General features: G+C 55.0%; 5 protein-coding genes across 5 annotated transcripts in view; 3 read left to right on the top strand and 2 right to left on the bottom strand.

The window, feature by feature from the left end:
- The first annotated feature begins 109 nt into the window (after positions 1 to 109).
- PTSG_07711 (uncharacterized protein) lies at positions 110 to 3035 on the top strand. Its single transcript, XM_004991451.1, has 5 exons — positions 110 to 439; positions 605 to 683; positions 915 to 1008; positions 1150 to 1200; positions 1441 to 3035. Exons 1-5 carry the CDS (start codon positions 297 to 299, stop codon positions 2958 to 2960), a joined length of 1887 nt encoding a protein of 628 aa, XP_004991508.1. The 5' UTR covers positions 110 to 296; the 3' UTR covers positions 2961 to 3035.
- Positions 3036 to 3294: 259 nt separating this feature from the next.
- On the bottom strand, positions 3295 to 7544 carry PTSG_07710 (uncharacterized protein). The gene is made up of 11 exons (XM_004991450.1): positions 7093 to 7544; positions 6560 to 6831; positions 6254 to 6315; positions 5964 to 6070; positions 5587 to 5790; positions 5333 to 5407; positions 4876 to 5070; positions 4516 to 4591; positions 4310 to 4358; positions 3873 to 4044; positions 3295 to 3468 (listed from the first exon to the last, which is right to left on the bottom strand). Exons 1-11 carry the CDS (start codon positions 7477 to 7479, stop codon positions 3364 to 3366), a joined length of 1704 nt encoding a protein of 567 aa, XP_004991507.1. The 5' UTR covers positions 7480 to 7544; the 3' UTR covers positions 3295 to 3363.
- A 16-nt stretch (positions 7545 to 7560) lies between these two features.
- On the top strand, positions 7561 to 17118 carry PTSG_07709 (uncharacterized protein). Its single transcript, XM_004991449.1, has 30 exons — positions 7561 to 7760; positions 7953 to 8051; positions 8278 to 8356; positions 8494 to 8657; positions 8824 to 8950; positions 9145 to 9290; positions 9475 to 9567; positions 9750 to 9857; positions 10082 to 10342; positions 10731 to 10838; positions 11043 to 11117; positions 11243 to 11368; positions 11608 to 11673; positions 11855 to 11885; positions 12033 to 12223; positions 12447 to 12557; positions 12806 to 12988; positions 13192 to 13266; positions 13416 to 13477; positions 13794 to 13875; positions 14228 to 14335; positions 14557 to 14582; positions 14842 to 14917; positions 15197 to 15262; positions 15436 to 15681; positions 15910 to 16022; positions 16201 to 16315; positions 16496 to 16600; positions 16775 to 16853; positions 16982 to 17118. Exons 1-30 carry the CDS (start codon positions 7584 to 7586, stop codon positions 16990 to 16992), a joined length of 3309 nt encoding a protein of 1102 aa, XP_004991506.1. The 5' UTR covers positions 7561 to 7583; the 3' UTR covers positions 16993 to 17118.
- Positions 17119 to 17452: 334 nt separating this feature from the next.
- Positions 17453 to 24865, bottom strand: PTSG_07708 (uncharacterized protein). Its single transcript, XM_004991448.1, has 21 exons — positions 24628 to 24865; positions 24394 to 24470; positions 24090 to 24209; positions 23803 to 23972; positions 23574 to 23668; positions 23281 to 23398; positions 22993 to 23082; positions 22688 to 22813; positions 22375 to 22463; positions 21932 to 22013; positions 21589 to 21717; positions 21335 to 21402; positions 20965 to 21126; positions 20677 to 20761; positions 20396 to 20489; positions 20045 to 20155; positions 19742 to 19844; positions 19096 to 19189; positions 18887 to 18942; positions 17967 to 18662; positions 17453 to 17737 (listed from the first exon to the last, which is right to left on the bottom strand). The coding sequence occupies exons 1-21, from the start codon at positions 24697 to 24699 to the stop codon at positions 17567 to 17569; spliced, it is 2808 nt and encodes a 935-aa protein (XP_004991505.1). The 5' UTR covers positions 24700 to 24865; the 3' UTR covers positions 17453 to 17566.
- A 114-nt stretch (positions 24866 to 24979) lies between these two features.
- Positions 24980 to 26912, top strand: part of PTSG_07707 (uncharacterized protein) — a gene marked incomplete at both ends in the record, with an annotated part of 5900 nt that continues 3967 nt past the window's right edge. The window contains 6 exons of the mRNA XM_004991447.1: positions 24980 to 25121; positions 25391 to 25477; positions 25650 to 25824; positions 26087 to 26189; positions 26392 to 26512; positions 26727 to 26830. Of these exons, the coding sequence (XP_004991504.1) occupies positions 24980 to 25121; positions 25391 to 25477; positions 25650 to 25824; positions 26087 to 26189; positions 26392 to 26512; positions 26727 to 26830 (732 nt within the window). The remainder of the gene's footprint in view (positions 25122 to 25390; positions 25478 to 25649; positions 25825 to 26086; positions 26190 to 26391; positions 26513 to 26726; positions 26831 to 26912) is intronic.

Genomic DNA, 26912 nt, shown 5'->3' with positions numbered 1-26912 from the left:
ATGGCCTATACGACAGCATATAGAGTAGTCGTTGTGATGGCGGTGGTTCGAAGCCATCCATCATCTTCGATGATTGCTCGCGCGCTTTGTGATGTGACGTGACACACACACACACACACCACAACCACAGACACACCACAACCATAGACACACATCGTTCTCACAAGCAAGCAAGCAAGCCAAGCGAGGGGTCGTGTGCGCATGCGCATTCACCACAGCTCAAGACACACGGTTGGAGCGACACAGCAGGAAAGAAGGAAAAGCGTCATCAACACCACCACATCACCACTCTCGTCATGTCGGGTTTGAGAAGGGCGGCAAAGCACCGTATGCAGAATCGCCCTGCGTGCGAGCTTCTGGCAAAGGAAGCAACATGCAAAGGCGAAACCCCGCCAACACAGGAACAGCTTGACGCCATCATCGTCGACATGCAAGACACGTGCGTGCACTCGAGTGGTTCTCGATGGCCTGCTTTCTCTCCATGCGTATGTGCGTGCGTGCGTACACCATGCAGCTCTCGATGGGAGGGTGTGGCGATCTCACCAGAAACAACCGCTTGTGTGCTTGTGTGCTTGTGTGCTTGTGTGATCGTGTCACTGCACAGATTCCAGCGACAGCTGATGATGCGCGTCTTCACCAAGCGCCTCCAAGATTCAGGCCACTTGTGGTCCCACCCGTTCAAGGTGAGACCACTGTGCACCTGTGCATGTGTGTGTGTGTGTGTGTGCGTGTGTGTGTGTGTGCGTGCGTGCATGTGCGTGTGCGTGTGCGTGTGTGACTGTTTGTGTGCACATGTGTGTGCATGGTCGTGGTAATTGCAAAAGAAGCGCAACACTGCATGTCTGTGACGTTTGTTCCACACATCACAGCTAGCCCGCCGTTTCCAAGCTCACAGTGCCTGCCTGCTTTGTCAGGTGCTCCACGTGTTTGAGTACATTCTTCGCAACGGCAACCCTACCCTGATCACTGACATCTACGTCGTGCGCACTCACATCGCTTCCCTGCGAGGTAAACCAATCCCCCGAACCACCACCACGCGCGGGAGGTTGTGTACCCTGTGAGTACTTTTATTGTTGCGCCCGCTGACACCCTATTTTTGTCTCTCCTGCGCTCCTGCGTGTTGCCTGCTCGCCCGTGTCGGGTTTGCAGCGTTCACCTACTTTGACAAGGACAGGAACGGCGTCGATCGTGGTGCTGCTGGTGAGTTGTCATCCTGCAGAGGCACGAGCTCATCACGTGCATACGTGTGTGACTCAGCTAAAGTCATCTTGCTGACTCACGCAACTGCGGGCTGTGGTGGTTGACTCTTCCCACACCACTGCGATGTGTCATCCTTCAAGTCCTCACACGTGTGCTCATGACACACACACACACACACACACACACACACACACACACACACACACACACACACACACACACACACACACACGTAACCAGTGCGCGCGCAGGCGGGCGTTGTCCTTCAGCTGCTGGACCGTTGGGCACAAGAGGATGACAACACGGGGTTTGTCTCCTCTTCGGCATCCTCATCCATCGGACCGAGCTTGCATGCAGGCAACTCACAGCCAAGCAGCAGCTCGCAGTCCTCAAGCTACGGCTTCCACAACATGGCCTCTCCTTTCGTCTATGATGATGGTGGCAGTGGCAGTGGCAACGGCAACGGCAACGGTGCCGTAACAAGTGCACCACATGGGCAGCTGCTTGGCCCACCACCAACATCGTCCCCGCCGCCGCCACCACCGCAGCACCAACAGCCATCGTCGTCGTCGTCGTCTTCGTCTTCGTCGTCGTCGCGGCAAAACGGACGGCCACTCCCCACCCGCCCACCTGCCAACCGGCACCACGCTGACGCTGGCACATGGGCACAACACCAGCATCCCACGTTGGCACCAGGAACACCAGCAGCAGCAGCAGCAGCAACAACGTCGTCGGTGACAGCGCCAGCCACGCCGGCGACTCCCACCAACAAGGGCACGCCGCTGTCCCGTGGCGGGAGCGTGCCAACCTCCGAACGCATCGCACGGCAGCGCCGGGCGCACCAGCAGTGGCAACAACAGCAGGCGCAGCAGCAGCAACAGCAGCAGCAACAGCAACAGCAGCAACAAGGTTATGGTGCACCCCGCCCACCTTCGCCTGAGTACGATCAGCCACTCGTCCGCAGCGGTGGATCCGTGCACGCGTACACATCTTCCAACCACGTGCCTGCAGGCACGCCATATAGCCAGCAACACGGGCAATTTGACAACGGCAACGGCAATGAGGAGCCCGTTTATGCGGTGCCGTATGCGCACACGCGTGTTGCGGGCGGGCAACAGCAGCCAGCGCCGGACTACTCGGCGCTTGTGGACCCTGTGCTGCTGACACACGGGGAGGACCCAAGCAGCGGGTACTATGATCCCATGCAGCTTGTTCGCCAGCAGCATGCCGCGCGCACAGCCCACCCGTCCCGCGCCACCGCCTCCATCTCCGCACGCGCAGCCTCGCACGCCTCCCAGCAGCCAGCGTATGTACAGCCACTGGCAGGCCCACAGTCCCCACACTACAGCCACCAGCACCAGCACCAGCAGCAACACCAACACCAACATCAGCAACCGCAACACCAGCCCACCCATCAATACCAACAGCCGCCACCACCGCCTGCCATCACGACAGCACCACCTCCACAGTCACAGCCACCATCCCTTCAAGAGCCCGTCTCCGCCACACTTTCGCCGACAACGGCCACAACAACGACAGCAGCACCCCAGCATGTCGTGCACACCAATGGTGTGTCGGGTGGTGCACACGCGAGCGACGACGACGATGGGGAAGAGGACGAGGAAGAAGATGCTGAGTTGGCCGAGGCAAAGCGGCGCAGCGTTGCAGAGGCGCGCTTCCGGCAGTTTATTGAGGAGGAGAGGAGGGCGGAGGAAGAACAGCTTGCACTCGTGCTGGAACTGAGCAAAGTCGAGATGTGACGGCACGGAGGTGACCCACCTCTTGACTCGATGGCGGAAGTGCCGGCAATGTGTGTGTGTGTGTGTGTGTGTGTGTGTGTGTGTGTGTGTGTGTGTGTGTGTGTGTGTGTGTGTGTGTGTTTTTGGGGGGGGGGGTGTTGCCATGGCGTGTTTTGTTGGGTGTGTGTGGTTTGGAGGCGCTGGTGCAAGAGGAGAGGGACCGGATGGGTGCAGTCTGGCTTCTTGTTGTGACACGTGAATTCGATGATGCAGCTATTCGACTTGTTCCATTAAACAACATACAAACCCCACAGCGAGCGAAGCGAGACGTGCTCATGTGATTGAATGTGTGTGTGTGCGTGTGCGTGTGCGTGTGCGTGTGCGTACATGTGTGTGCGTACATGTGTGTGTGCGTGTGCGTGTGTCACTTTGCGTAGAATGCCTGGCCGGATAAGAGCACGTTCGGTGCCATGGCCACAGACACAATCAGCGCAGCCACGTCCCGCGCAGCAAGGCAGTCCGACGCATCCTAACATGTGCATGCGTGTGCAGTGTGTGTGTGTGTACGTGTGTGTGTACACGTGTGTGTGTGTGTGTGTGTGTGTGTGTGTGTGTGTGTGTGTGTGTGTGTGTGGTATGCGTGAGAGAGGAGCTATGGGGTGCAATCCCTCCTCCAATGAGTCTGAAAGGCACGTCGTGCCGTGTGTGTGTGTGCGTGTGTGCACTCAAAATGTAGCGGACATGCACAAGAGAGAGAGAGAGAGAGAGAGAGAGAGAGAGAGAGAGTGTGTGTGTGTGTGTGTGTGTGTGTGCGTGTGTGTGTGTGTGTGTGTGCGTGTGTGTGTGTGTGTGCGTGTGTGTGTGCGTGCGTGTGTGCGTGCCAGCAGCTTCTCAGCTGCCTGCATGCGAGCACAAACCAAGCCAAAAACTGACCTCATCGGGATACATGGTTGTGCGCATGCTGGTGTAGGTTCGGCGTGGAACGACGCAGTAAGCGACAACGTTGTGTGGCTTGCCTTCCAACGCCAGTGTCTCGGTCAAGCATGCAATACCGGCCTTGGAGGCTGCGTAGGCCGACTGGCCCTCCCGTCCACCTTGCGCCGCGCTGTTGACACGAGTCACAGAAAACAAGTAAGCATGGCAAGCAGAGGGCAATGATATGAGTTGAGTTTAACGTAACGGTTACAGCCATGCTGATCATCTGGGTGGTGGCTGTCTTAGCCTACAGAGCCTATGGCTCATGTGGCTGAAGTGACTCGTGCCAAAACAGCAAGCATTCTAGCCCCGAGCAATGTATGTTGCACATGGTCATGCCTGGGGATGAACCACCCCTGTCGAAAGTCCCCAACTTGCATCAACAAGTATTGTACCTTGATCCCACGTTGATGATGACACCACCATGGACTTGCTCTTGCATGCCTGCAAGCAAGCAAGGTGTTCGTTTTTGCGTTAGCGACGAGCAACACGGGACGTGGCACCACAGCAAGCGGTGAACACAACACGCACACGTGCATTTCGACTTGACTGGCACACTAAATGGCCGCACACGTCAGGTTACTGTACACACTGCACGCACTTGCGAGGGCGCGCCGTGAGGAATAGAAGCAGCCGCTCAGATTGGATGTCATTATGTTCTGCCACGCTTCATCCGTCTTGATAGTGGGGAGCACACACCGCAAATCAACACACGCAGCATACATACAATACATACGAATGACTCGTGAGTGTGTGGTGACGTCATTGGATACGCACAGGGAACAAAACGAAACGCGCAGCCATAGAGAGACATGCAAACAGCAAGGTGATGACACATGCACACACACACACACACACACACACAACGAGGAAAGATGTGTGACATGACAAGGCCAGGGGGCCTGTCGCATGGCCAGATACACAGAATGCAAAAAAAAATAAAAAATCACGAGATACATACCGTTTCCGCAATGGAACGAAGCAGGGCCACGCCGGCACAGTTGACAACAACATCCACGCGCTTGTACTTGGCGAGCACTTGTGCGTAGGCGTCGTCCACATGCTGTGAGTTTCCCACATCTGCGCATATTGCCATGCAGCCGTACTCCTTTGCCACATGTGCCACCTCTTCCTCTGTCCGCGCAACCACCGCAACCTGCAGCCGTGAAAGGCAACATCAATGCACACACGCGTGTGAAGGCGTGATGACCACAACAATGTGAGGACAGGTACGGACACTCGCACAAACACACACACATGTGCAGGAGGGAGAAGCAAGTGTATGCGGTTGAGCTGGAATGGCAGCCGTTCACACAGGACAATGGAGTTGACAATGCTGAAAGGGTGTGCACGAAGAACATAGCAATTGAGGCAAGTTCCTCCCCCTCCCCACTTCCTGCAGGCACAGAATCGCGAACCTGCATGCCGCGCTCTCGAAACCCTTTCACCACGTGTCGTCCAATGCCTCGACCTCCGCCAAAGACAATGGCAACCTGAAAGACACGGTAACACGTGCCATAGCATACAGCGTGAGATGAACAAGACACAAAGGCAGACTGTTCAAAGCAAGTACATGCTCATGCTGTTGAGAGGACGCAGAGCAGGCACCGCGACACACGCACACGCAAACACACACACATATCACATCACAGATACACACAGATAGGCAAACCTGTCGCATCCGTTGGGCAGCCAGTTGCTCAGCAGCATGCAAGTCCTGCTTGTAGGTGACCTTCCACACGTTTGGCTGGCAGTCAACGAGCTTGGCGCGAACACCAGCGTACTTGAGCACCAGGTGCAGCACCTCTGTGCCGTGTTCAATATCATGTGCCGAACAGCTTTCATATGCTTTCATAAGCGCCTCCAGCGAGAATGCCTGCATCAGCAAAATTGTGAGGGCGGGGTGAGAGATGTACCAGTGTGAAGGTAAGCAGAACCATGGACTGCTCGCAAACACCCACACCCACACAGCTACACCCAACCCACCCACACACCCACCCACCCACACACACACACAAACTAAATTGGATCCCTGCAAGCACATGTTACCTGTGGCGTTTGGCTTGCGCGATACTGGGATCGGTCGAGCGACTCTTCAAGGAAGCCATCAGCGTTTGGTTTGATGACTGTCGAGACAAGAGGTAGTACAGATCCAGCTGCACCACGAACAAAACGTAAAAGCAGAGCAAACATGAGCAACCCTCCCCTCAAATATTTTCGGCGCCATAGCAGTCATGAACGATCAGGTACTACTGCTGCTTGCAGGCAAGGTGAAGCGCATTGCATCGCCCGCCCCTGCAATCACTCTATCACTTGCACGCATGCATGTTCATACACACCTGCTTGGTGCTGCGCTGCAGCTGCTGCGACGTTAAGCACTGTCTTTGCATCCACAAAGGGCCTTTGTTCAACAGGACAGACGGATGCATGCATGAATGCAACCGAACAGTGGTGAGTGAGTGTGCATGTATGTGTCTGTGTGTGTGCATGTGTGTGCATGTGTGTGCATGTGTGTGTCTGTGTGTGAGTGTTGCTTTGACTCGTTGTCAGTGGTGTGGGCGTGTACTTGGTTGCCTGCAGGCAAGGCTAGCATTGGGTGCTGTGGTGCTTGCTAACTCCAGCAAACAGCATGGCTGCGCCCATACCTGACGGCGTCATGGACAACGACGACGTTTGGGTGTGAGGGCTTCGAGTGAATAGCGTCGAGGCCGCGTTTGATGGACGCGTGCCTGCTTGCACCACCCTGAACAAACAGCACGCGCTCAGCCTCGTGCTCAAGCCGCCAGTCCCTGAGCCAGCCCGCGCTCTTCTCCAGACAGTTTGCGGCGATCGGCACGACCACCCGGCGCACGCCGGGGACAGCAAGCATCGTGGAGATTGTGTAGTACAGCAACGGCTTTCCCTGCAGCACCCAGTACTGCATGCGGGCACGCGAAAGGTAAGAACACGGGAGCATCGGGAGCAGTGAGAGGAGCGAGAGCAGTGGGAGCAGTGGGAGCAGTGAGAGGAGCGAGAGCAATGAGAGCAGTGGGAGCAGCGGGAGCAGTGAGAGCAGTGAGAACCATGAGAGCAGTGAGAGCGGTGAGAGCAGTGGGAGTAGTGGGAACAACAACACACGACGCGACGGAAAACACGGTGACACTTGCTGCTGCAAAGTGCTGCCATCTCATGATCTCACCTGTTTCGGCGTCACCGAGCCTGTGCGAACGCCGATGCCGCCAGCAGGCAACACCACATCGATGACAACGCCTTTCAATGAAGCAGCAGTCGTTGCGGTCTCCTGATGCAGCTGCTCCTGTGCTTCGCGCACATCCTGCATACTATCATCACCGTTGCCATCATCGTCATCCTCCTCCGCACGAGAGCGAGGATCCTTCCTCTTCTCATCACCATCGTTCCCACCATCGTTTCCGGTGCCACCGGCATTCTTCTCTTCCCTCCTCCTCACTGCTTCTGTGCCATTCTCTCCTCCGTCTTCTTGTTGCTTTGCTCGCTTCCGCGCCAGCCCATCTTCAAGCCCAGCACCACCAGCACCACCGTGGCCATCCGCACCCGTCTTCGTCATGCTCGTTCGTTCTTTCGTTCTTTTGCGCGGTCTGTGTCAGCAAACAAACGGTTTCCTTCCAGCGCTCACAATATGAATGGTCATTTCAGATTTGATGCAATTTTATGTCAACAGCTTTCGACGCCAATCATTCACAAATCCTCTACAAGCAGCAACTTGGGGAAGACGACGAGAGCGCAGAGAGTCAACCAGCCAGCCAGCCAGCCAGACAGCCAGTCATGAGCGACGAGCCAGTGGTGGTGGAGATTCCCGTGTTGCAGAAGCAGCACCACGAGGAAGATGTGAGCTCTACCCGGTCGTGCGTGTGTGTGTGTGTGTGTGCGTGTGTGTTGAGTCACACGTGATGTGTTGTTGGCTGCTGTTGTTGCTGTCGTTGGTGTTTGTGGTGTGCATGCATGCTCGGCTGATGCATGGCGTCTCACCGCATCACTCTTGAACATTTTTCCACTGCCCCCCCCCCCCCCAAATCAAAGGCCATCCAACTTGGCCCAAGTGACTTGGAGAACCTGGACACGGTGATTGACATCATCACGTTCGAGAACGTGCATCTCAAGTACTGGGCTCAAATCGCGGTATGTGCTTGAACTACACAGCAGCCCGCAATGCATGCATGTGTTGATGCAGGCTTGTGGGGTATGCGCTTGCATGAGAAACGCGCGCACATATATGTGTATGTGTACGTGTGCATGCGTGTGTATGTATGTGTATGTGTGCACGTGAGTGTGTGGGTGTCACCCTTTCCTTTTCCCTTCCACAGCGTGACATCTTTGTCTCCACCACATCATCTGATGAATGCAGGACTACTATCGTCGCAATGCCAAATGGGACGAGCTGTACACGCTGCTGGATCGTGCACGGCAGCAAAAGGCACCACCAAGTGAGTTCATGTGCAGGCGCAAAGCGTTCATACACCAATACCACTTCTGTGGCCATGCTGAGCAGTCTTCTCACAACTCTGACACCACACACACACACACACACACACACACACACACACACGTGCGGTGACAACAGATGATGCTGAGCACATGCCCCAGAAGATCCGTTTGATGGTCATGCTTGCCAACCTGCTGCTGGAGCGAGCAAAGGGCGCGCGAACCAAGGCGGAGGCAGACCAGTTGATCGACCAAGCAACGCAACTGACAAACGAAGTCGACATCTACGATCAGAACAACGAGGTGCCATGCGTGTGGGTGGGGGTGCTGTGCGTATGTCATGGCATCGTGTATAACTGCCGCGCTGAGCACCGAGTGTGTTTTGTCTTGATGTCATGCACACTATGGAGATGTGCATCGCGTGTGCTCCAAGCTCATGTTGCTCCTCACCATGGCCTCCGCTGCACAGGGCAACTGGGTGTGCAAAGGGTACATCAGCCTGTTTGTGGGCACGAGCGAGCACCTTGACCGTGCGCGCACGCTGTTTGACCTGGTGCTCACCAGCAAGAGTCAGACCAGCATCCCCGCCCTCCTCGGTACGCCATTGCTGCGGGATGGGGTGTTGGTGGTGGGTTTCGGCAGCGGTGTTTTCCTCCCACATACCAATGTTTTGTTTGCCTCGTGTCCACGCTGCGTCTCCCCAACTCACCATCAGCACTGCGACGACGACGACGACGACGATCACCACCACCACCACCACCACCACCACCACCACCACCACCACCACCAGGCCGGGCTGCGATTGACTTCCACAAGGACCTGTATGCGGATGCGTTGCGTCGCTACCGCACGGTGCTGCGCATCAGCCCCTCGTGCCCCGCCAGCATCCGCGTCGCCATGGGCATGTGCTTTGCCCGCCTCGAACGCTTCGACAAGGTGCTCCCGACATGGCGCCAGCACGTGTACTCGCCTGGCATGTACTTGTTGTGCTTGTGCTTGCGCTCGTGTTTGTGGTTGCGGTTGTGGTTGCGGTTGTGATTGTGCTTTTGCGTGGTGATTGTGTATTGCTCAGACTCACGGTACCATCATCATCACCACCGTCACCACGACGGGTGTGCAGGCGCGTGCTGCTTTTGAGCGAGCGCTGGCGCTGGACGAAAACAACGTGCCTGCACTCGTCGGCACAGCCATCCTCCTCATCAACCAGAAGGAGGTAGGACAATGGTGATGATGATGGTGATGATGATGATGATGATGATGATGATGATGATGATGATGATGATGATGATGATGATGATGATGATGGTGCCCACGACAGTGAAATTTGCCACGTGATGGCTGATTTCATCTCCAATCTGCTGCCGTATCCCTGGTTTTGCGTGCATGTGTGTCCAGCGCGGCGCGATGCGGGAGGCTGTGGAGCGGCTGACAAAGGCGTACAAGCTGGACCGCACCAACCCGATGACCCTCAACCTCCTCGGAAACCACTTCTTCCACAGAAAGGTGTCGTGCGCACGCGGCTGTCGCTTGCGTGCTTAGATGTCGTTGGTGATGCTACTGATCATTGCCCACAAAGCCACCGTGCATATTTGCAAGCTCAGCACCGCATATGCACATCGACACACACAACACAACACAACACAACACATAACGCAACACAACACAACACAACACAACACAACACAACACAACACAACACAACACAACACAACACGGCACCCCACCAGGAGTACAGCAAGGCGCTTGGCCTGGTGACACACGTTGCTGGGACGGCGCTTGACCGGGACATCAAGGCCGAGGCGTTCCATCACATGGCACGCATCCACCACCAGCAGGGGAACCTGGACACGGCGCTGTCGCACTACTACCAGGCGACGAGCCTCTCGCCGTCGCTGCTGCCGGCCCACTACGGTCTTGGCCAGATGTACATCCACAAGAAGCAGCTCAGGCGCGCGCGCGACTGCTTTGAAATCGTCTACAAGCACATGGTGCGTTACTTGGGTGTGGGGGGGGGGCTATGAGGTGTGCTGTCAGGGGTGGGTGTGTTTTCGCTGGAGTGAATGCGCGAGTATGCGTGTGTATGGGTGTTCATGTGTGTGTATGTGTGTTTATGTGTGTGTATGTGTGTGTATGTGTGTTCATGTGTGAGTGTGGAAAGGGCGAACTGATCTGTTTTGTTTCAACTTTTGCCAACTCAAACGTACGTTTGTATGTTGGTGGTTTATGTGTTGTTTATGTGTTGTGTATGTTGTGTATGTGTCGTGTATGTGTCGTGTATGTGTCGTGTATGTGTCGTGTATGTGTCGTGTATGTGTTGTGTATGTGTTGTGTATGTGTCGTGTATGTGTCGTGTATGTGTCGTGTATGTGTGTGCAGCCGACGAATATGGCGGCGGCGAAGATCCTTGCGTGCATGTATGTGCAGGAGGCGGAGACGTCGCGGTCCGCAACCGCCCTCGAAAAGGCAACAGCGCTCTTTGATAAGGTACGTTCAACACGCACACATGCACACATGCACACACGCACACACAAATTCACAAACATGCACACACGCACACACAAACATGCACACACATACACGCGAACATGCGCACATATGCACAAGCATCATATCATTGGCGTGCCCCCTCATTCCTTGGTCGCTTATGTGTGTGTGTGTGTGTGTGTGTGTGTGTGTGTGTGTGTGCAGGTGTTGAAGCAGCGGCCAGAGGACATTGAGGCGTGGGTGGAGCTCGGTATGCTCCTCATCCGCTCAAACCCAAAGGTAAGATGCGCAATAAGCGCACATTTACACATACATATCTTGCGTTTTCGTGGAACGAACTTCAAGATCAACAAACCACACACGCACACGCACGCACACACACACACACACACACACGTCTGCAGCGAGCACTTGGTGTGTTTGGAGAGGCGAAGACGCGGCTGGAGGCGCTGGGATCGGCGCTCCCGCCCGAGCTCGTCAACAACATGGCCTGCCTGCACCTCCTCAACACCAACCACCGCCACGCAAAGGTGCGCATTGCACCGTGAATGTGCCAGCGTGATTGTGTTCTTGTGTGTGCATGTATGGTTTTGTGTGTCTGTGTGCGCATGCGTGTGTCTGCGCGTGTGCCTGTGTGTCTGCGTTCTTGTGTTCTCATGAGCTTGCGTGCGGCTTGCCTTTGTGTCCGTGACTTACCGCTCCACACGCCCCGTCCCTCCATTCCAATTCCACCACCTCTTGCGCTCTCCATCAACTCTCGTGCCTGCAGGCAATGTTTGAAGAAGCGCTGAGTGGCCTTGACCTCGACCCGGACGAGCAAGCCGACATGGAAGAGGTTGCACAGTCATTTGAGAGCTTGAATTGAACCTTTTAACACGCGGCATTTGCTGTTGCTTCGTCACCTGTGTGTGTGTGAATGTGTGTGTTTATGTGTGATGGCTGGCGTGATGCTGTTGTCGTTGAGTGCGTGTTGAATCCTCTCATCTTTTGCGCTTGTGACTGTTTGTCTTCTGCAGGCGGACATTGAGTTTTTCAAGGGCGCGAAAGGTGAGCGCACTTGTTCAGTCACTAGCGCATGCCACTGCGACACACACACACACACACATGTGCGCACACACACGCGCACACTGTCTCTGCCTTTGCCTCTGTGTGACTCACTCTCATCCCCACGCCACCCACCATGCGTGCATACAGTGACTGTGCGGTACAACCGTGCGCGGCTGCTGGAGACGACGTACGAGCTTGACGCTGCCGAGGAAGAGTACCACGCTATCCTGCAGTCGCATCCAGACTACGCAGACGCGCGCTTTCGCCTCGGCGTCATGGCCCAGCGCCGCGGCGCCATCAACGAGGCAACAATCTTCTTCAAGGACTGCCTCAGGCTGGTGCGTGCTGCCGTGGTCGTGTGGTCCTGTGGTCACATGTGGTCTTTGTTCGGTCGCGTGTCGGTGGCTGTGGCGGTGGCTGTGGTGGGTGTTATGGCAGTGATGGTTGCGAGGAGCGTGTGCTCTCCATTCCATATTAACATGCAATGCAGCAGAGCAATGCTCACACGTCCCCCACCCCGTCCCGCACCGTTCCTTTCCTTCTGCGTAATTGTTCTCTCAGAACGAGGTGACGGCGCTGACCCTGCTCGGGAATCTGTGCATCCAAAAGCGACAGCTGCAGCACGCACAGCGCTACTTTGACAAGATTATCAAACTCCGCAAAAAGGAAGGCGTAAGTTTTACGCATAATGCACCGCGTGAGCCGTGGCACTCACGTGTCTGCTGGCCAGTAGATGAATGGCTGGTGGTGGTGGTGGTGAAGCGTGGGGTGCCTCCCACACTCTGCCTTCCATCGTAATCTATCCATAATCCCGTCACACCTTCACACTCCACGTACGTTGTGTGTGTGTGTATGTGTGTGTGTGTGTGTGTGTGTGTGTGTGTGTGTGTGTGTGTGTGTGTGTGTGTGCACCGCAACAGGACCTGTACAGCCTGGTGTCGCTGGGCAACATCTTCTTCCAGCGCGTGGATTTTGTTCGCGCCCAGAAGTACTTCACAAAAGCGCTTGAAGCGAGTGTGGAAAACGTGTTTGCGGTCAACGGGCTTGGCTGCGTGTTTGCTGCACAGGGAAACACCGCACAGGCAAAAGACCTGTTTCAACAGGTGCAGCACCCTTGCGTTGTGTGTGTGTGTGTGCGTGCGTGTGTGTGCATACATGCGTTCGTCCCCTGTGTGTGTGTTCGTGTGTGTGTGCGTGCGTGTGTGCGTGCGTTCGTCCCCTGTGTGTGTTGTGTGCGTGCGCGTTTCCGCCCGTTTGGTGCTCAGCACCGGTTTTCATGTCCACTTGCTTTTGTCCTCCTATTCAGATCCGCGAAGCGACGACAGATGTGGAAGGCATGGACCAGATTCTTCTCAACCTCGCCCACGCTTACGTCGACCTGGTCAGCTCCTGCCGCCGTCGCGTGCTTGCATGCATCACCGGCCACTGGGTGTGGTCTGTTGTCACCGAGTCGTGCTTCGATTTATCTCACGCATGTGATATGTGTGTGTGTTTGTGTGCGTTCATTCACTTTATTTTGATGTTTGACAGGGTTCCCTGTCTGAAGGCATTGCGCTTTATGAATACTGCCAGCGGAAAATGGGCCGACGCACGTGCGTTTGTGGTGTCGGATGCACACACACACACACACACACACACACACACACTTGGGCACACCTTCGCACACACACACACACACACACACACACACACACACACACACACACACACACACACACACACACACACACACACACACACACACACACACACACACACACACACACACACACACACACACACACACACACACACAAAGCAGCGCACAGTATGCTCGCCAGCCGTCACCTCAACCTCACCTTTGTCGTTTCTTCCTCGTCACCCTCGTGCCCTCGTGTCTTTGTTTGCCGGTTGCATCTGCATGAACAGGGATGCATCGATCCACGCTGCCCTGGCCCGTGCCCATTACAAGAACAGAGACTACAAGCTCGCCCGCAAGCACTTTGTCAAGGTGTTGCAGTCTTCTCGTTTGCTTCCTCGGCCGTTGGCTTTGATCGAGCTTGGTTGTCGCACATACATGCGTGCCACTGCGCATATTGTTTCCCTCTTGTACTTGCCCGTTTGCTTGCACACTCGCTATTTCTCTCTTGCACGTGTCCTTCTTGCACGTGTCCTTCTTGCACGTGTCCTTCTTGCACGTATCCTTCTTGCACGTGTCCTTGCATACACTCCCCCCCCACACACACGCACACACACACACGCACGCACGCACGCACGCACGCATGCACGCACGCACGCAGCACGCACGCACGCACACACGCCACACTCACGATTTGTTGCTGTCTTGTCATGTCGGGTGGCAGGCGAAGCATCTTGACCCGCTGGATTCGCGCCACGACTTCAACATTGCGCTGACGCAGCAGCAGGAGGCGCGCAGCATCCTCGACAGCAGGCGCCCGCTCCCAGACCAGGTGCCGTCCTCGCACACACACACGCACGCACACACACACACACACATGAGAGGGTATGGTTGCGAGAAGGGAGACAAGCTTGATGGCGGGAGATTCGCCATTCAAAGCGCATCCACACTGCCATGCATGGTGTTTGTTTAGTTTCTTGATTGCACCATGTTCAACAGCTCATCTTGTGCCTCTACTTCCGACACGTGTGTGTTGCTGTTGTCCATCTCCAGCTCTTGGAGGCAGAGACATTGCTTGGGTAAGCCCCGTCCCTTGTAGCTGCTGCTACTTCTGCCACTTCTGCCACTTCTGCCGGTGCTGCTGAGCAATGCCGTTGCTTGCCCGCGCCTCCTGCGCATTATTGTTCACGCGACCGTTCCTGCATCACCAAACGCTGATCCACCCCCGCCCCTTGTGTGTTATCTTGTGCGCGCGTGTGTGTGTGTTATCTTGTGCGCGTGTGTGTGTGTGTGTGTGTGTTATCTTGTGCGTGTGCGTGTGTGCGCGCGTGCCTGCAGGCTTGCTCGCCAGTGCTTCCGGCAGCTGAAGCGGCCGCGCCATCAGGTCAAATACGACTTCAAGCGCGCTGAGAAGGTTCGTCACACGTGCTGATGGTGCTCATGCCTCAATCGATGCATCATGGGTTGTGAACAGTACATGTGTGTGCATATGTGCATGTGTGCGTGTGTGCATGTGTGCGTGTGCATGTGTGCATGCGTGCATGTGTGCATGTGTGCGTGTGCATGTGTGCATGTGTGCGTGTGCATGTGTGCGTGTGTGCGTGTGCATGTGTGCGTGTGCATGTGTGCATGTGTGCGTGTGTGCATGCGCTGCCGCCTCACCCGCTCCCCGCTGTGCATGTGTCAACAACAGGAGGAGCGGCTGTGTGTTGATCTCCGCCATCAATCCAAGCAACGGTCAACAGCTGCTGAGTCAGAGGTACGCGGTTTTCCCTCGAAACCACCCGTGTTCTGTGTCAACGTTGCATGCCAAGCATATTTACACACATACACACACAGGTTTGCACACATTTTTCATGCGAGACTGCATATCCCCACGCACAACCACTGCCCACACCACACGTCCGCTGACACATGTACGTGTGTGCGCAGGCGAGCAAGTTGAAGAAGCAAGCGGAAGTAGCGCGGCTGTTCCAGCAGCAGCTGCAGCAGCGAGAGGCCGAGAAGGAGGAGCGACTGCAGCGGCTGGCAGAGGCGGAGGCGCGCAAGCGAGAGAAGATTATGGAGTATGAGCAGAGCATGCCGAATGTTGGGGACATTATGGAGCGAGCGGAGGCGAAGAAGCGCGAGGGCCGCAAGCGCCGCAGTGACGCCGATGACATTATCAACGACGAAGAGGTGCATGCAGTATTTTCGCGTGTGTGCGCGTGTGTGCGCGTGTGTGCGTGTGTGTGCACGTTGTGTGTGCGTGTGTGTGCACGTTGTGTGTGTGTGTGTGAACGTTGTGTGTGTGTTTATCTGAGATAGAGAGAGTGTGTGGGACGAACGCAATTTGACCTGCCCTCGAGAAATGCAATCAAGCCACCACTCACCACTCACTCGCGACCACATGTGTGATGATGACAGGAGGAGCCTGCGCCACTGCCAGAGGAGGACGAGGGCGAATATGACGACAACGACGACGCTGACGACGGTGCACGGAAATCAGCAAAGCGTCAGGCATCCAAGCGCAAGCCAAGGTGTATTTGTATGTGTATGTGTGTGTGTGCGTGTGTGTGTATGTGTGAGCGTGTGTGCGTGTGTGCGTGTGTATGTGTGTGTATTTGCGTGTGCAGGATGTCAGACAATGTGCTCCCATGCAATTGGTGTTTCCTCACTGGCCTTTTGGGCACGTACACGTGTGCGTGTGTCAATCAGGTCGAAGAAGTCGAAAGTCGTTTCGCGCCGAGAGGACGACGACGATGAAGATGATGATGACGACGATGACGACGACGATGACATCGCTCGTTTGAGAGCACAGCGTTCGCAGAAGGTAACCTGTCGCTCCCTTCGTTCTTGCTGTTCGCTTTGTCACACCCAATCACACACACATGCACACATATGTACACAAGCGCCTGCGTGCTCATGAGGTGTGGTTAATGACGTTGTGCATGCGTGCAACGCTGTGTCTCTTTTCTCACTCTGCTGCAACGTGCTCGTGTTGGTGCGATAGTTGAGCAAGAAGCGGGTGGTGAAGTCCAAGGCCTCCCTTGACTCTGACAGCGAATCAGACGACGATGACGATGCTGCCAAGCAGGCCGCCATGCCCCGCAGCAAGGTGTTTGAGTCACACACACACACACACACACACACACACACACACACACACACACACACACATCCACTTCTGGTGCATGATGGTCCTTTCTTGGTGACGGTGGTTGTGGCATTGCCTGCCCGCGTTAATCACTTCTTTCGGCTGTGCGTGTTTGTGTTGTTGGGGGTGACACAGGTTGGCATTCGCTCGACCAAATCTGCTGAGATTGTGGAGAGCAGCAGCGAAGACGACGACGACGACGACGCAGAACTGAGTACGATCTCATGACGTGGCCACACACACACACACACACACACACACACACACACACACACACACACACACACACACACACGTTTCCTTCACGTACTCACACGCTGTTGCCTGCAATCTTCTGCACAGAAATGAGCTGAGAGGACAGCAGGGCCAGTAGCACAACACTGTTGCACGCTATCAACCATACCACCTTGCTGTTGCCTGTGATGCGGAAGGAGTTGTTTACATACATTACACGAGTGATGAATAACACAAGATAGTCACACGCACACGTATGTGAACGCGTGCGCGAACAAGAAGAGCAAAGAGGGAGAGACACAGAGAGGGAGGAGGAGTGTTTGGGCAGGTCACACGTCACTTAAACACATTGAGCAGTCACGTTACAATGTGACACGTGGCAAGGGATCAAATAACAAAAGAACAAGCTTGAAGCAGAGGTGGCGCAGCAAGAGAGGTACGCGCATCAGCCAGGAAGCAACGTCCACCAGAGCTTCAAGAGCCGTGTCCAAACATGAGGTAACACGAGTAATCGCGCCATGTGAAGCTGCTGTTCACACACACACACACACACACACACACACACACACACACACACACACACACACACACACACACACACACACACACACACACACACACACACGAGCTATGATAGCGATATGTCGTGGGATGGCGAACGGCAGCGGGATCAATTTGAACCCACGCATTTAACTACACGGCACGGCACATGGCAGAGAACGACTTGAGGAGGGAGGTGAGCTGTCCGATGCTGTCAAGTTGAAACATCTGTTGGAGTAACGACTCCTTGACGTCCTCTCGCACGCTGACGGGCAGAGCGGCCACAATCGCCGGCAGCACCTGTTGCAGGATCGTCGAGAAGTTCTATACACCCGCTCATGTAGTCGTGTGTGAGAGAATGTGTGTGTGTTGTGAGTATGTGTGTGCGTGTGCGTGTATGTGGGAGAAAGTGCGCGAATGCAAGAACCATATGTTGTCTTACTTGCAACTGCAAACAACAACACGTGTACAGAAACTCAGACACCAAGCACACACACTCATGCACACATGCACACATGCACACACACACACACACATGAACACACGCTCTCACCAGCTGGAAGGTGCCGATACACCGCGCAATATCCGGGACACAGATGGCCGGCGCAGATGTGCACATGGACTGCATGCATGTCTCCACGCATATGTGGCCCACGCCCTTCTCCCCCAAGATGTCTTCGGCCGCGGCGGGCGACTTGGCGAGCATACGCAGCAGCTCCACAATGGCGTTGCATGCCTGCTTCACCACGTGTGGCTCCTGCAGCATCAGCGCCGCTATCGACCACTGCGTCATTGTCAGCACCAGCGGCACGGGCCTGCTCAGCGCAGCCTCGCTCAGAAACACATCTTCGCCAAGCGTGCGCAGCATGCGGCACACGAGGCGAAAGTACCCTGCTGTTGCATCTGGGCTCTCCACGTGTTGTCCGGCCTCAAACCAACCAACAACGCCGCCGTGGACCTTGCGAAACACATCCAGAAACATGGCTGTGTGCGCCTCGTCACGCCCGTACACGCTGATGCTGCTGGTGAGCAGATCCACCAAGCACGCGTGCTGCGACTCAACAAACCCCGAGCCGACAGCAGGGGCAAGCATGCCGATGTTGGTGTCGAGGAGGTGAACATTCACGCGCATGCAGTTCATCAGCATGTCGCACAGCGCCTGCATGAGGGGCTCGTCCGATGAATGGCGAAGAATGAGCTGAACACTCAGCGCCGACACCTTGGAAATCAACTGCCGTAATCTCAGACTCTGCAAATGATTTGGTGACAAGGAAAGGAAAGGGGAGGGAGTTGTAGGAGAGCAGTGGTGTTGGTGTGGAGTGAGTTCAGGTGACTGGTGCTCTCGCTGTGCATGTGCGTGAGTGAGTGAGTGAGTGAGTGAGTGAGTGAGTGAGTGAGTGAGTGAGTAAGTGAGTGAGTGAGTGAGTGAGTGAGTGAGTGTGTGTGTGTGTGTGTGGCTCCATCAAGGGTCACCTCTTCTTTGATACGAAGAAACCGAATGGCGTGGCCGAGCACGCGAATGTCACTCGCTGCAGATGGAGAGCAATGTTGGGCAGTGCGGACGAGCGTGTTAAAGAAGCAAAACAAAGGGAAGAAGAGAAGGAAGCAAGCAAGGAAGGAGCAAAGAGTAAACGTGAATACTGTGAGCAGCACATGCGCAAGCAAGCGAGCAAGTAACAAACCTGCACACTTGAGTTGTGTCGGCTGGAGAGCTGCTTGTGCTGTGCACGCACAGTTGTCAATCTCCTCCAGTTCTCGTTGCAGTGTGTTCTGGAGCTGTGGCCCGCACAACGAATCACTTGTGTGAGGCAACAGCGCTGAGTGACACGCACACGCATGAACGTTACAGAAGGATGGAGAGAGCGAGAGAGATAGACAAAGAGAGAGAGAGAGAGACAGACAGAGACAGAGACAGAGAGAGAGACAGAGAGAGAGAGAGACAGAGAGAGAGAGAGAGAGAGAGAGAGAAGAGACGAGAGAGAGAGACAGAGAGAGAGACAGAGACAGAGACAGAGAGAGACAGAGAGAGAGACAGAGAGAGACAGAGACAGAGAGAGAGAGACAGAGAGAGAGAGACAGAGACAGAGAGAGAGACAGAGAGAGACAGAGACAGAGACAGAGAGAGACAGAGACAGAGAGAGAGACAGAGAGAGACAGAGACAGAGACAGAGAGAGACAGAGACAGAGACAGAGAGAGACAGAGAGAGAGAGAGAGACAGAGAGAGAGAGAGAGAGGACACACACGCAGACACGAACACAGACACAAACACACATGCATACATACACACAGAGATCCACAGACAGATACAGCAGGTGCCTTTGACCGACCAGATCGACGGCGCGGTCGAGATTTGTCTTGCGGGAGATGAGGACGAGTCCCTCTGCCACCAGCGCCCGGCTCTCAGTGCTCAGACCATGACTTGCAGCATCCCTGAAGCACGCATGGGATGTGAGTACTCAACGCGCACATGAATTTACATGCGTGTAAAGTATGAGTAAAACCACGAGTGTTTGGTCAAAAGCACGCACGTATAACTTTTCTCATCTCCTACTCCTCCTGCTCCTGCTCCTGCTCCTCATCATCATCATCATCATCATCAGAAAGACCAAAACACGCCTGTCTTGCGGCACCTGTATGCAAGGTTGATGCTGTTGACATATGGGAGGAGGAGATCATCGCATCCTTCGCAGAGATCCCGAAACGCTTCGGCGCCCGCGTCAGCCTCCGTCTGCAGCGTTCGTCTGCACACACGCGGAATGCACATCAAGAAGAATTGGAGGGGGAAATGAATGGGTGTGGGTCGATCCCAACACACATGAACACACACGAACACACACACACACACGCACACACACACACGCACACACACACACACACACACAAACAAACAAACAAACAAACAAACACACACACACACACAAACAAACAAACAAACAAACACACACAAACAAACAAACACACACACACACACATACCCCTACCTTGCATCTGGTGTCCAGTTGCCGCCGGTATCACGGGAAACAACACCTGTCCGCGGCTGCGGCGTCACGGTCAGAAGATTCTTCAGAATGATATCTGGTGCACACACAACCAAGCAAGCAAAAACATTGGAGAGGCGCGTTCAGTCGTGACCTGTGAGCTGAAGTAAACGTCGGACGACTGCACGTCCTTTCGAGTGAGTGTGCGGGGCGCGAGAGAACGTGCAGAAGGACTGAAATCAAGAGGATATAACTGTGCGTGTGTGTGTATGTAGCGACGGTACCGAGCATGGTGGTGACTTGGTCTGGTCTGTTGCGCAACCACGCCCCAAGCGCGCCAGCAACGCGCACACTCGCGATGGAGATGAACTGAAAGAGCAGCGAGAGAAGCAAGAGAATAGATAAGGCGTGATGTAGTGCGGAGCAGATGAGTGGAAATGCGTTGACAAAGGCAGGCACACACACGCACACGCACAAAAGCAGACATATACACACATACACACATACACACACACACACACACACACACACACACACACACACACACACACACACACACACAAGGCAGTGACCTTGTTCGGCGGGAGGGACTCGAGCATGGCAACAATACGGGGCATGTGCTCGTCGTCAGCGGCCGGCGAGAATGTGGCGGCGCGGTAGATGCACGTCAATGACGACTCAACAGAGAGCCAGTTGTCGTCGCGCAGCCCGGCCTCAAGCAGCTCCGCCAGGACCTGGCGCAGGGGCGACACAAGGGTGTCGTGTGGTGCGATGAAGTGGTGGTGTGAAGTTGGGGGTGAGAATGGAAGCATTGGTTGTATAACTGAGTGCGTGCTTGCACGTGTGTAGTGTGAGCCGAAATGTTTGTGTGGCCCGAGCTGGCTGGCGCACGTACATGGTGAAAATCAAAATATAAACAGCACAATACGCACGCACACGCACCTGCACGCAATTCAACGTTGTGAAGCACGAGATGAACATGATCACGTTTCCAGCTTCGTGTCTGTATTCTGGACACAGGTACGGCGGCAGGAGAATGTGTTGTGTGTGAGGGTGAGCGAGAGAGAAAAAGAGAGCATGTATGTGTGTGTGTGTGCATGAGTGAAGGTCAAATGCGAATGCCCAGTCAATAACAGCACGCATTCGCGCTCCACACCATCAAGCATGACAACCATCCACACATGTGCACAACTCACTCTCGATGCTCTCCTGGTAGTGTTCATTGAGCGTTTCGATGGCCGGTGGGTACATCATCTTCCGTTGCAGCACTCGAAGCAGCTGCATGATGTGTGGAAGATACACGCGACGCGTCCGGTGCCGGGTCTCTGCAGCAATGCCGATGGTGATGGTGGTGATGGTGGTGGTGATGGTGGTACAGGTGAGTGGTTGGGGACTGCGCTCACACATCACACGTCCGAAACAGTCATCAGCGGTGGATGTAACAGCACAAGCATACACACACACATACACATACACACATACACACACGCACACACACATACGCACACATATTCACAGCGCGTGCATGGATGTGCGCACCTCGCTCGAGCTCGACGAATCCCTGCAGGACGCGATACCAGACCTTCAGCGTCAGCTCAGACTGCGTCTCCTGCGTCCCAAACTGACAACCGCATGTGGTGGTGGTTGGATGGTGATGGTGATGGTTGGATGATGGTGATGGTGGTGATAGTGATGGTGGTGGTGGTTGGATGGTGATTGTGGTTGGATGCGGGTGAAGGAAGGAATGGAGGGAGGCGTTGATGTGAGCTCGCAGCTGATTGGAACACACAGATACAATGGCGAATTGACATGGCTGAGGAACACGATGCATTCATGCAAACACTCACACATAGGCAGACACAGACACAGACACAGACACAGACACACACACACACACACACAGGCACACAACAACATCAGCATCAGCGGCTCTCATTCCATGGTAGTGCCCAGTCAACAGCCCATGGGTGCACGGGCCACACCTGGAGGGGGTGGTCGGTCATGTGGATGAAGAGATCAAAGAGCGCCGGGCCCTCCGCCAGCGTCAGCAGCGTGTCAATGTTGTCGTCGACTGCGTATGTGTGCACACGACGGTGGAGAGGCGGTGGGCGGTCAGGGTGACGTCATAGGAATGAATAGGCGAGAGCGAGCACACAAACCTCGATAGCGCGTAAGTACACGCATCACACACATGCATAAACACAAACACAAACACAGGAGTACACGCACATGCACAATCACACACATGCACAATCACATACACATACACATACACACATACACACTCCATCGCACCGAGTTCTGTGACAAGCTTGCACATCCATTCCGTCTTCTCGTCATCCTGTTGCGCAAGAGAGGCGTCATACATTTCGCGCAGACTGAGGACAGTCGTAACGAAAGCGGACAGCGCTTCCGGTTCATCTGATGCAATCACACGCACACGCGAGGAGTTGAAATGCGTGTGAGGTGAAGGAGGCATCAGACGGCATGCAAGAAACAGAGAAGAGAGGACAAAGACAGGCACAGACCACAAGAACAAGATAACAGCCAACGACACACACACACACACACACACACAGAGCACACAGGTTGCGGCTGACCTTCAAGGCCTGGGTGGCCAGCGAGCGCGACCAAGCACTCCATGGCAGCAGAGAAGGTCTCATCGCTGCCCGTGAAGGCGAGGGTCAGGTCTTGAGAGGGGAGGGCGATGGTGGATGGATAGGCGGTGAGCAAGGGGCATAAACATGTGTACACAGATGCAAAGTAAGAGTAAATTCAAACGAAACACACACACACACACATACACACATACATACACACAACGCACACACAACACACACACAACACAAGACAAGGAGATGTAGGCGTGAGGTTATGGGTGGACTGACTGAGGTGGTCGTTGAGCGCTGCGAGCGGCACGATGCCGGTCTCAATGCACGCGGCGAGAGACTGCAGCGCAGTCACAGCCAGCGACACATCTGCAACCTCCATGTTCTGGGACAACACCTGGCAAACGAACGGAGGTGAGCAGATGTAGCGTGCTCCTACTGGCAAAGCATGCAGTACCAGACACAGCCTTGCAGCTTGCACATACAATGCGCATGCGCGTGCATGCATGTGTGGTTTTGTGTGTGTGCGTGTTTTTGTGTGCGTGTATGTATTTGTGCATGTGTGTGTGTACCGTCTGTAGGGCTGCAAGGGCGGTTGGTTGCGCCGCTTGGAGCTCTTGCATGGACGCTGGCGTGATTGTCTTTTGCTGTATCATCTTGCATCCCTCTGCACATCCGCGCATGAGCAAGTCCACGGGCCACGGTGTCAATGAACAGCGTGGGCAGTGTGATGGACGACAGATAGACAGACAGACATAGACAGATAGATAGACACGCACTCAGGCACTTTCGCAAACACACCTTGGATGAAGGCTTTGATGAATTCGAGACCCGCAAGCTGGGATCGAGGCATAATGTCTTCTACAATCTGGCCAAAGACGCCTTGCATGCTCTCTGGAACGCTGCGGAAGATGACAGTGGCCATCACCGCACACAGCGATCGATACACAAACGTCTCCAGTGACGAGAACCTGCCACACGTGCCAGTGGAGATGACGGTCAAATCGAGTCACAGTCGTCGTGTGGTGCATGAAAGAGAGCAGCGCACGGAACTACACGAATGTGTGTGTGTGTGTGTATGATCTCACTCGAAGATCAGGTTGAGGAGAAGCTGCTGGAGGTGCCCGAGGACCTCTGGGTTCTGGGACTTGATGGTGGCGGCATTGGCTTGCAGCACGGATATGGCAAAGAAGTGCACCTCCGGTGACCTGGCAGGCACGAGCGTGCGCGAATCAATGTGGGAGCGGTGTGAGTGCAACGCACGAGTGGTGTGAGTGCAATGCACGAGTAGCGTTAGTGTACACACACACTGGTTGAGTTGGGGCCAGCTTTGCACCGCGATGGGGGAACCCAACTGCCCGCGCGCCTCCCCTCGCCTGGAAGACCACGTACGTTTGAGGGGCGAGCAGGTATGGCACGATGTGCATACTGTCGGGTGCAGATCGCACCTCCTGCAGGTACTCCTCAGCCTGCGATCGTGCAGCGACCACGTTGTGTGTTGCGGTTGTGAGGCACAGGCAGAGAGTGTGAGCCAAGCAAGCCAGCGAGAGAACGAGGCAGTGCGCGCGCGCGTGTGTGTGTGTGTTGGGGAGTGGGATCCACGCCACTCGCATGTCCACGACGAACCTGTGTGCGTAGCTTCAGGTCGTCCGAGTGGTAAAACGCCTGAACGGCACCCACGATGCCATCCAAGTCCATCCTGCTCCACTCCCACAGACGCACACTCGACTGCACACACACACACACACAGCACAGCTCACAGCAAGGCAGCAGTCGAAGCAGGCGTTCACTGTCGTCTTGTCTTGTCTTCCCTTGCTTCTTGCTTGTTGCCGTTATTCGTTCGTTGTTCGTGTGTGAATTTCGTTGTGTGTGTGTGTGTGTGAAGCACAAGAACGAAGACAAGACGCGCTCTCTGCTCTCCTCTGGCTTTGCTTTGCTGTGCTGTGTTTGCTGTGTGCACTGACGAGGAACAAGCAGCATGGCAAGCGGCAACGGTGGCGGACAGGAGCCGGCCTGGTATCGTGGGCCCTTCTTGAAGCTGACGGCCACCGCCTCCTTGATATGGACCCTTGGTGTCACTGTCGTCATTGCGGTTGTACGCACAGCTCTGCTGGCTTCAGGTAGGGTGGATTGGTGGGCATGCACTGTTCCGTGCATTCATACATGTATGTGTGCGTGCGTGTGCGTGTGTGCGTATGTGCGTGTGTGTGTGTCTATGCACACGTGTGTGTGTGTGTGTGTGTGTGTGTGTGTGTGTGTGTGTGTGTGTGTGTGTGTGTGTGTGTGTGTGTGTGTGTGTGTGTGTGTGTGGGTGGGTGGGTGGGTGGGTGCGCGCGCGAAGAAAACAGTGTACATGGCACTGACATCAAGTGTGCATATCGTGATGCAGATGCACTACCAGCGTCGTACATCAGCGTGGCCGCAGCCGTCGTCGGGTCGACAGCGCTCGTGTTCTACCATCGCGCCAACTCACAAGGTGTGTGTGTGTGTCTATGTTTTGCGTGTCTGTATGTGGCTCTCTTGCTCTTTCTGTTCTATCTCTCTGTCTCTTCTCTGTATCGGTCTCCTATCATCTTCCGTGAACGCTTGTGTTTCACACGCTTGCTTCAACTGACACACGCTCACACGCTCTTATTCCTCTGGAGCAGCAACACCACCGTCGGCGCGAAGCAGATATCAGCGGTACATTGAGCCACTGTTGCTGCGGTCGACTTTGGTGCTCTTTGCACTGCACATGCTGGTGTGTCTCGCATCCACGAGCAACACCAACCTAAGCAAATCGTCTGCGCAGCACACTCCCAATGGCACCGACAACGACAGCAGGTGCGTGTGTGTGAATGTGTGTGTGTGTGGGTGTGGGGGGGGGAAGTGAATGTGTGTGTGTGTGTGTTTGAATGCGTGTGTGTGCGTGTGTATTCACGTGTCAGAGAGTATGAGCGGACCGACTTGTACACGATAGAATGGAGGAGTACCACGTGCCAACAAATACACTCACTCACTCTCATTCACACACACACACACACACACACTCACTCACTCTCACGTATTTGCCTCACTCGGGTATCGTTGTCGTTCATGAATCGAGCAGGGCTGTCATCATCACGGTGTATGACGAAGCGGTGCTGCGAGTGTTTGTTGCCATCACCACCGCTGCGCTGCTGACCCTGGACCATATCTACAGCAGCAAGGTACGCACTCGCAACACAGCCGCACGTGTTGCTTCACAACTGCATATGTCGCAGTCACAGTCACGCATCGCTTGACAGCACACACCAATCATTGACTGTCTCCTCCTCATGTCAACACACATACGCATCCACACACACACACACACACTCAATCACATACATACACGCAAACATACATACATGCATACATACACGTTCATAGGCGCTACTGCGGTACCCGGCACAGCAAGGGGCACTGATTCTGCGCATCAAGACGAGCGTGCGCGCAGCACTCGAGCGCGCACACGACCTGGCCCTTCACATTGTCTTCCTCACAGCCATCGGTACGTACGCGCGTGCGTGCGTGCGTGCGTGCGTGTGTGTGTGCGTGTGTGTGTGTGTGTGTGTGTGTGTGCGTGCGTGCGTGTGTGTGCGTGTGTGTGTCTGTGTGTGTGTGTGTGTTGTGTTGTGTTTGTCTGCCTATGTGTTGTTGTTCTGATGATTACATCCCCCTCCCCCTCCTATCATGTCTCACACGCGCCGCTGCCATGATCACAGGCCACTTTGTTGTTGCTGAGTTGTGTGGAAACGCGTACGAGCAAGTGCTCTCGCTGCTTCTCAACCCCATGCAGCACGACCACACCCACATCCACATCGAGGAGGTGTGTGTGTGTGTGTGTGTGTGTGTGTGTGTGTGTGTGTGTGTGTGTGTGTGTGTGTGTGTGTGTGTGTGTGTGTGTGTGT

Source organism: Salpingoeca rosetta, assembly GCF_000188695.1.
Source record: "Salpingoeca rosetta unplaced genomic scaffold supercont1.20, whole genome shotgun sequence".
Classification (NCBI taxonomy): domain Eukaryota; class Choanoflagellata; order Craspedida; family Salpingoecidae; genus Salpingoeca; species Salpingoeca rosetta.
The sequence above is the reverse complement of the archived record's forward strand: the minus strand, read 5'-3'. Positions and strand labels throughout refer to the sequence as shown.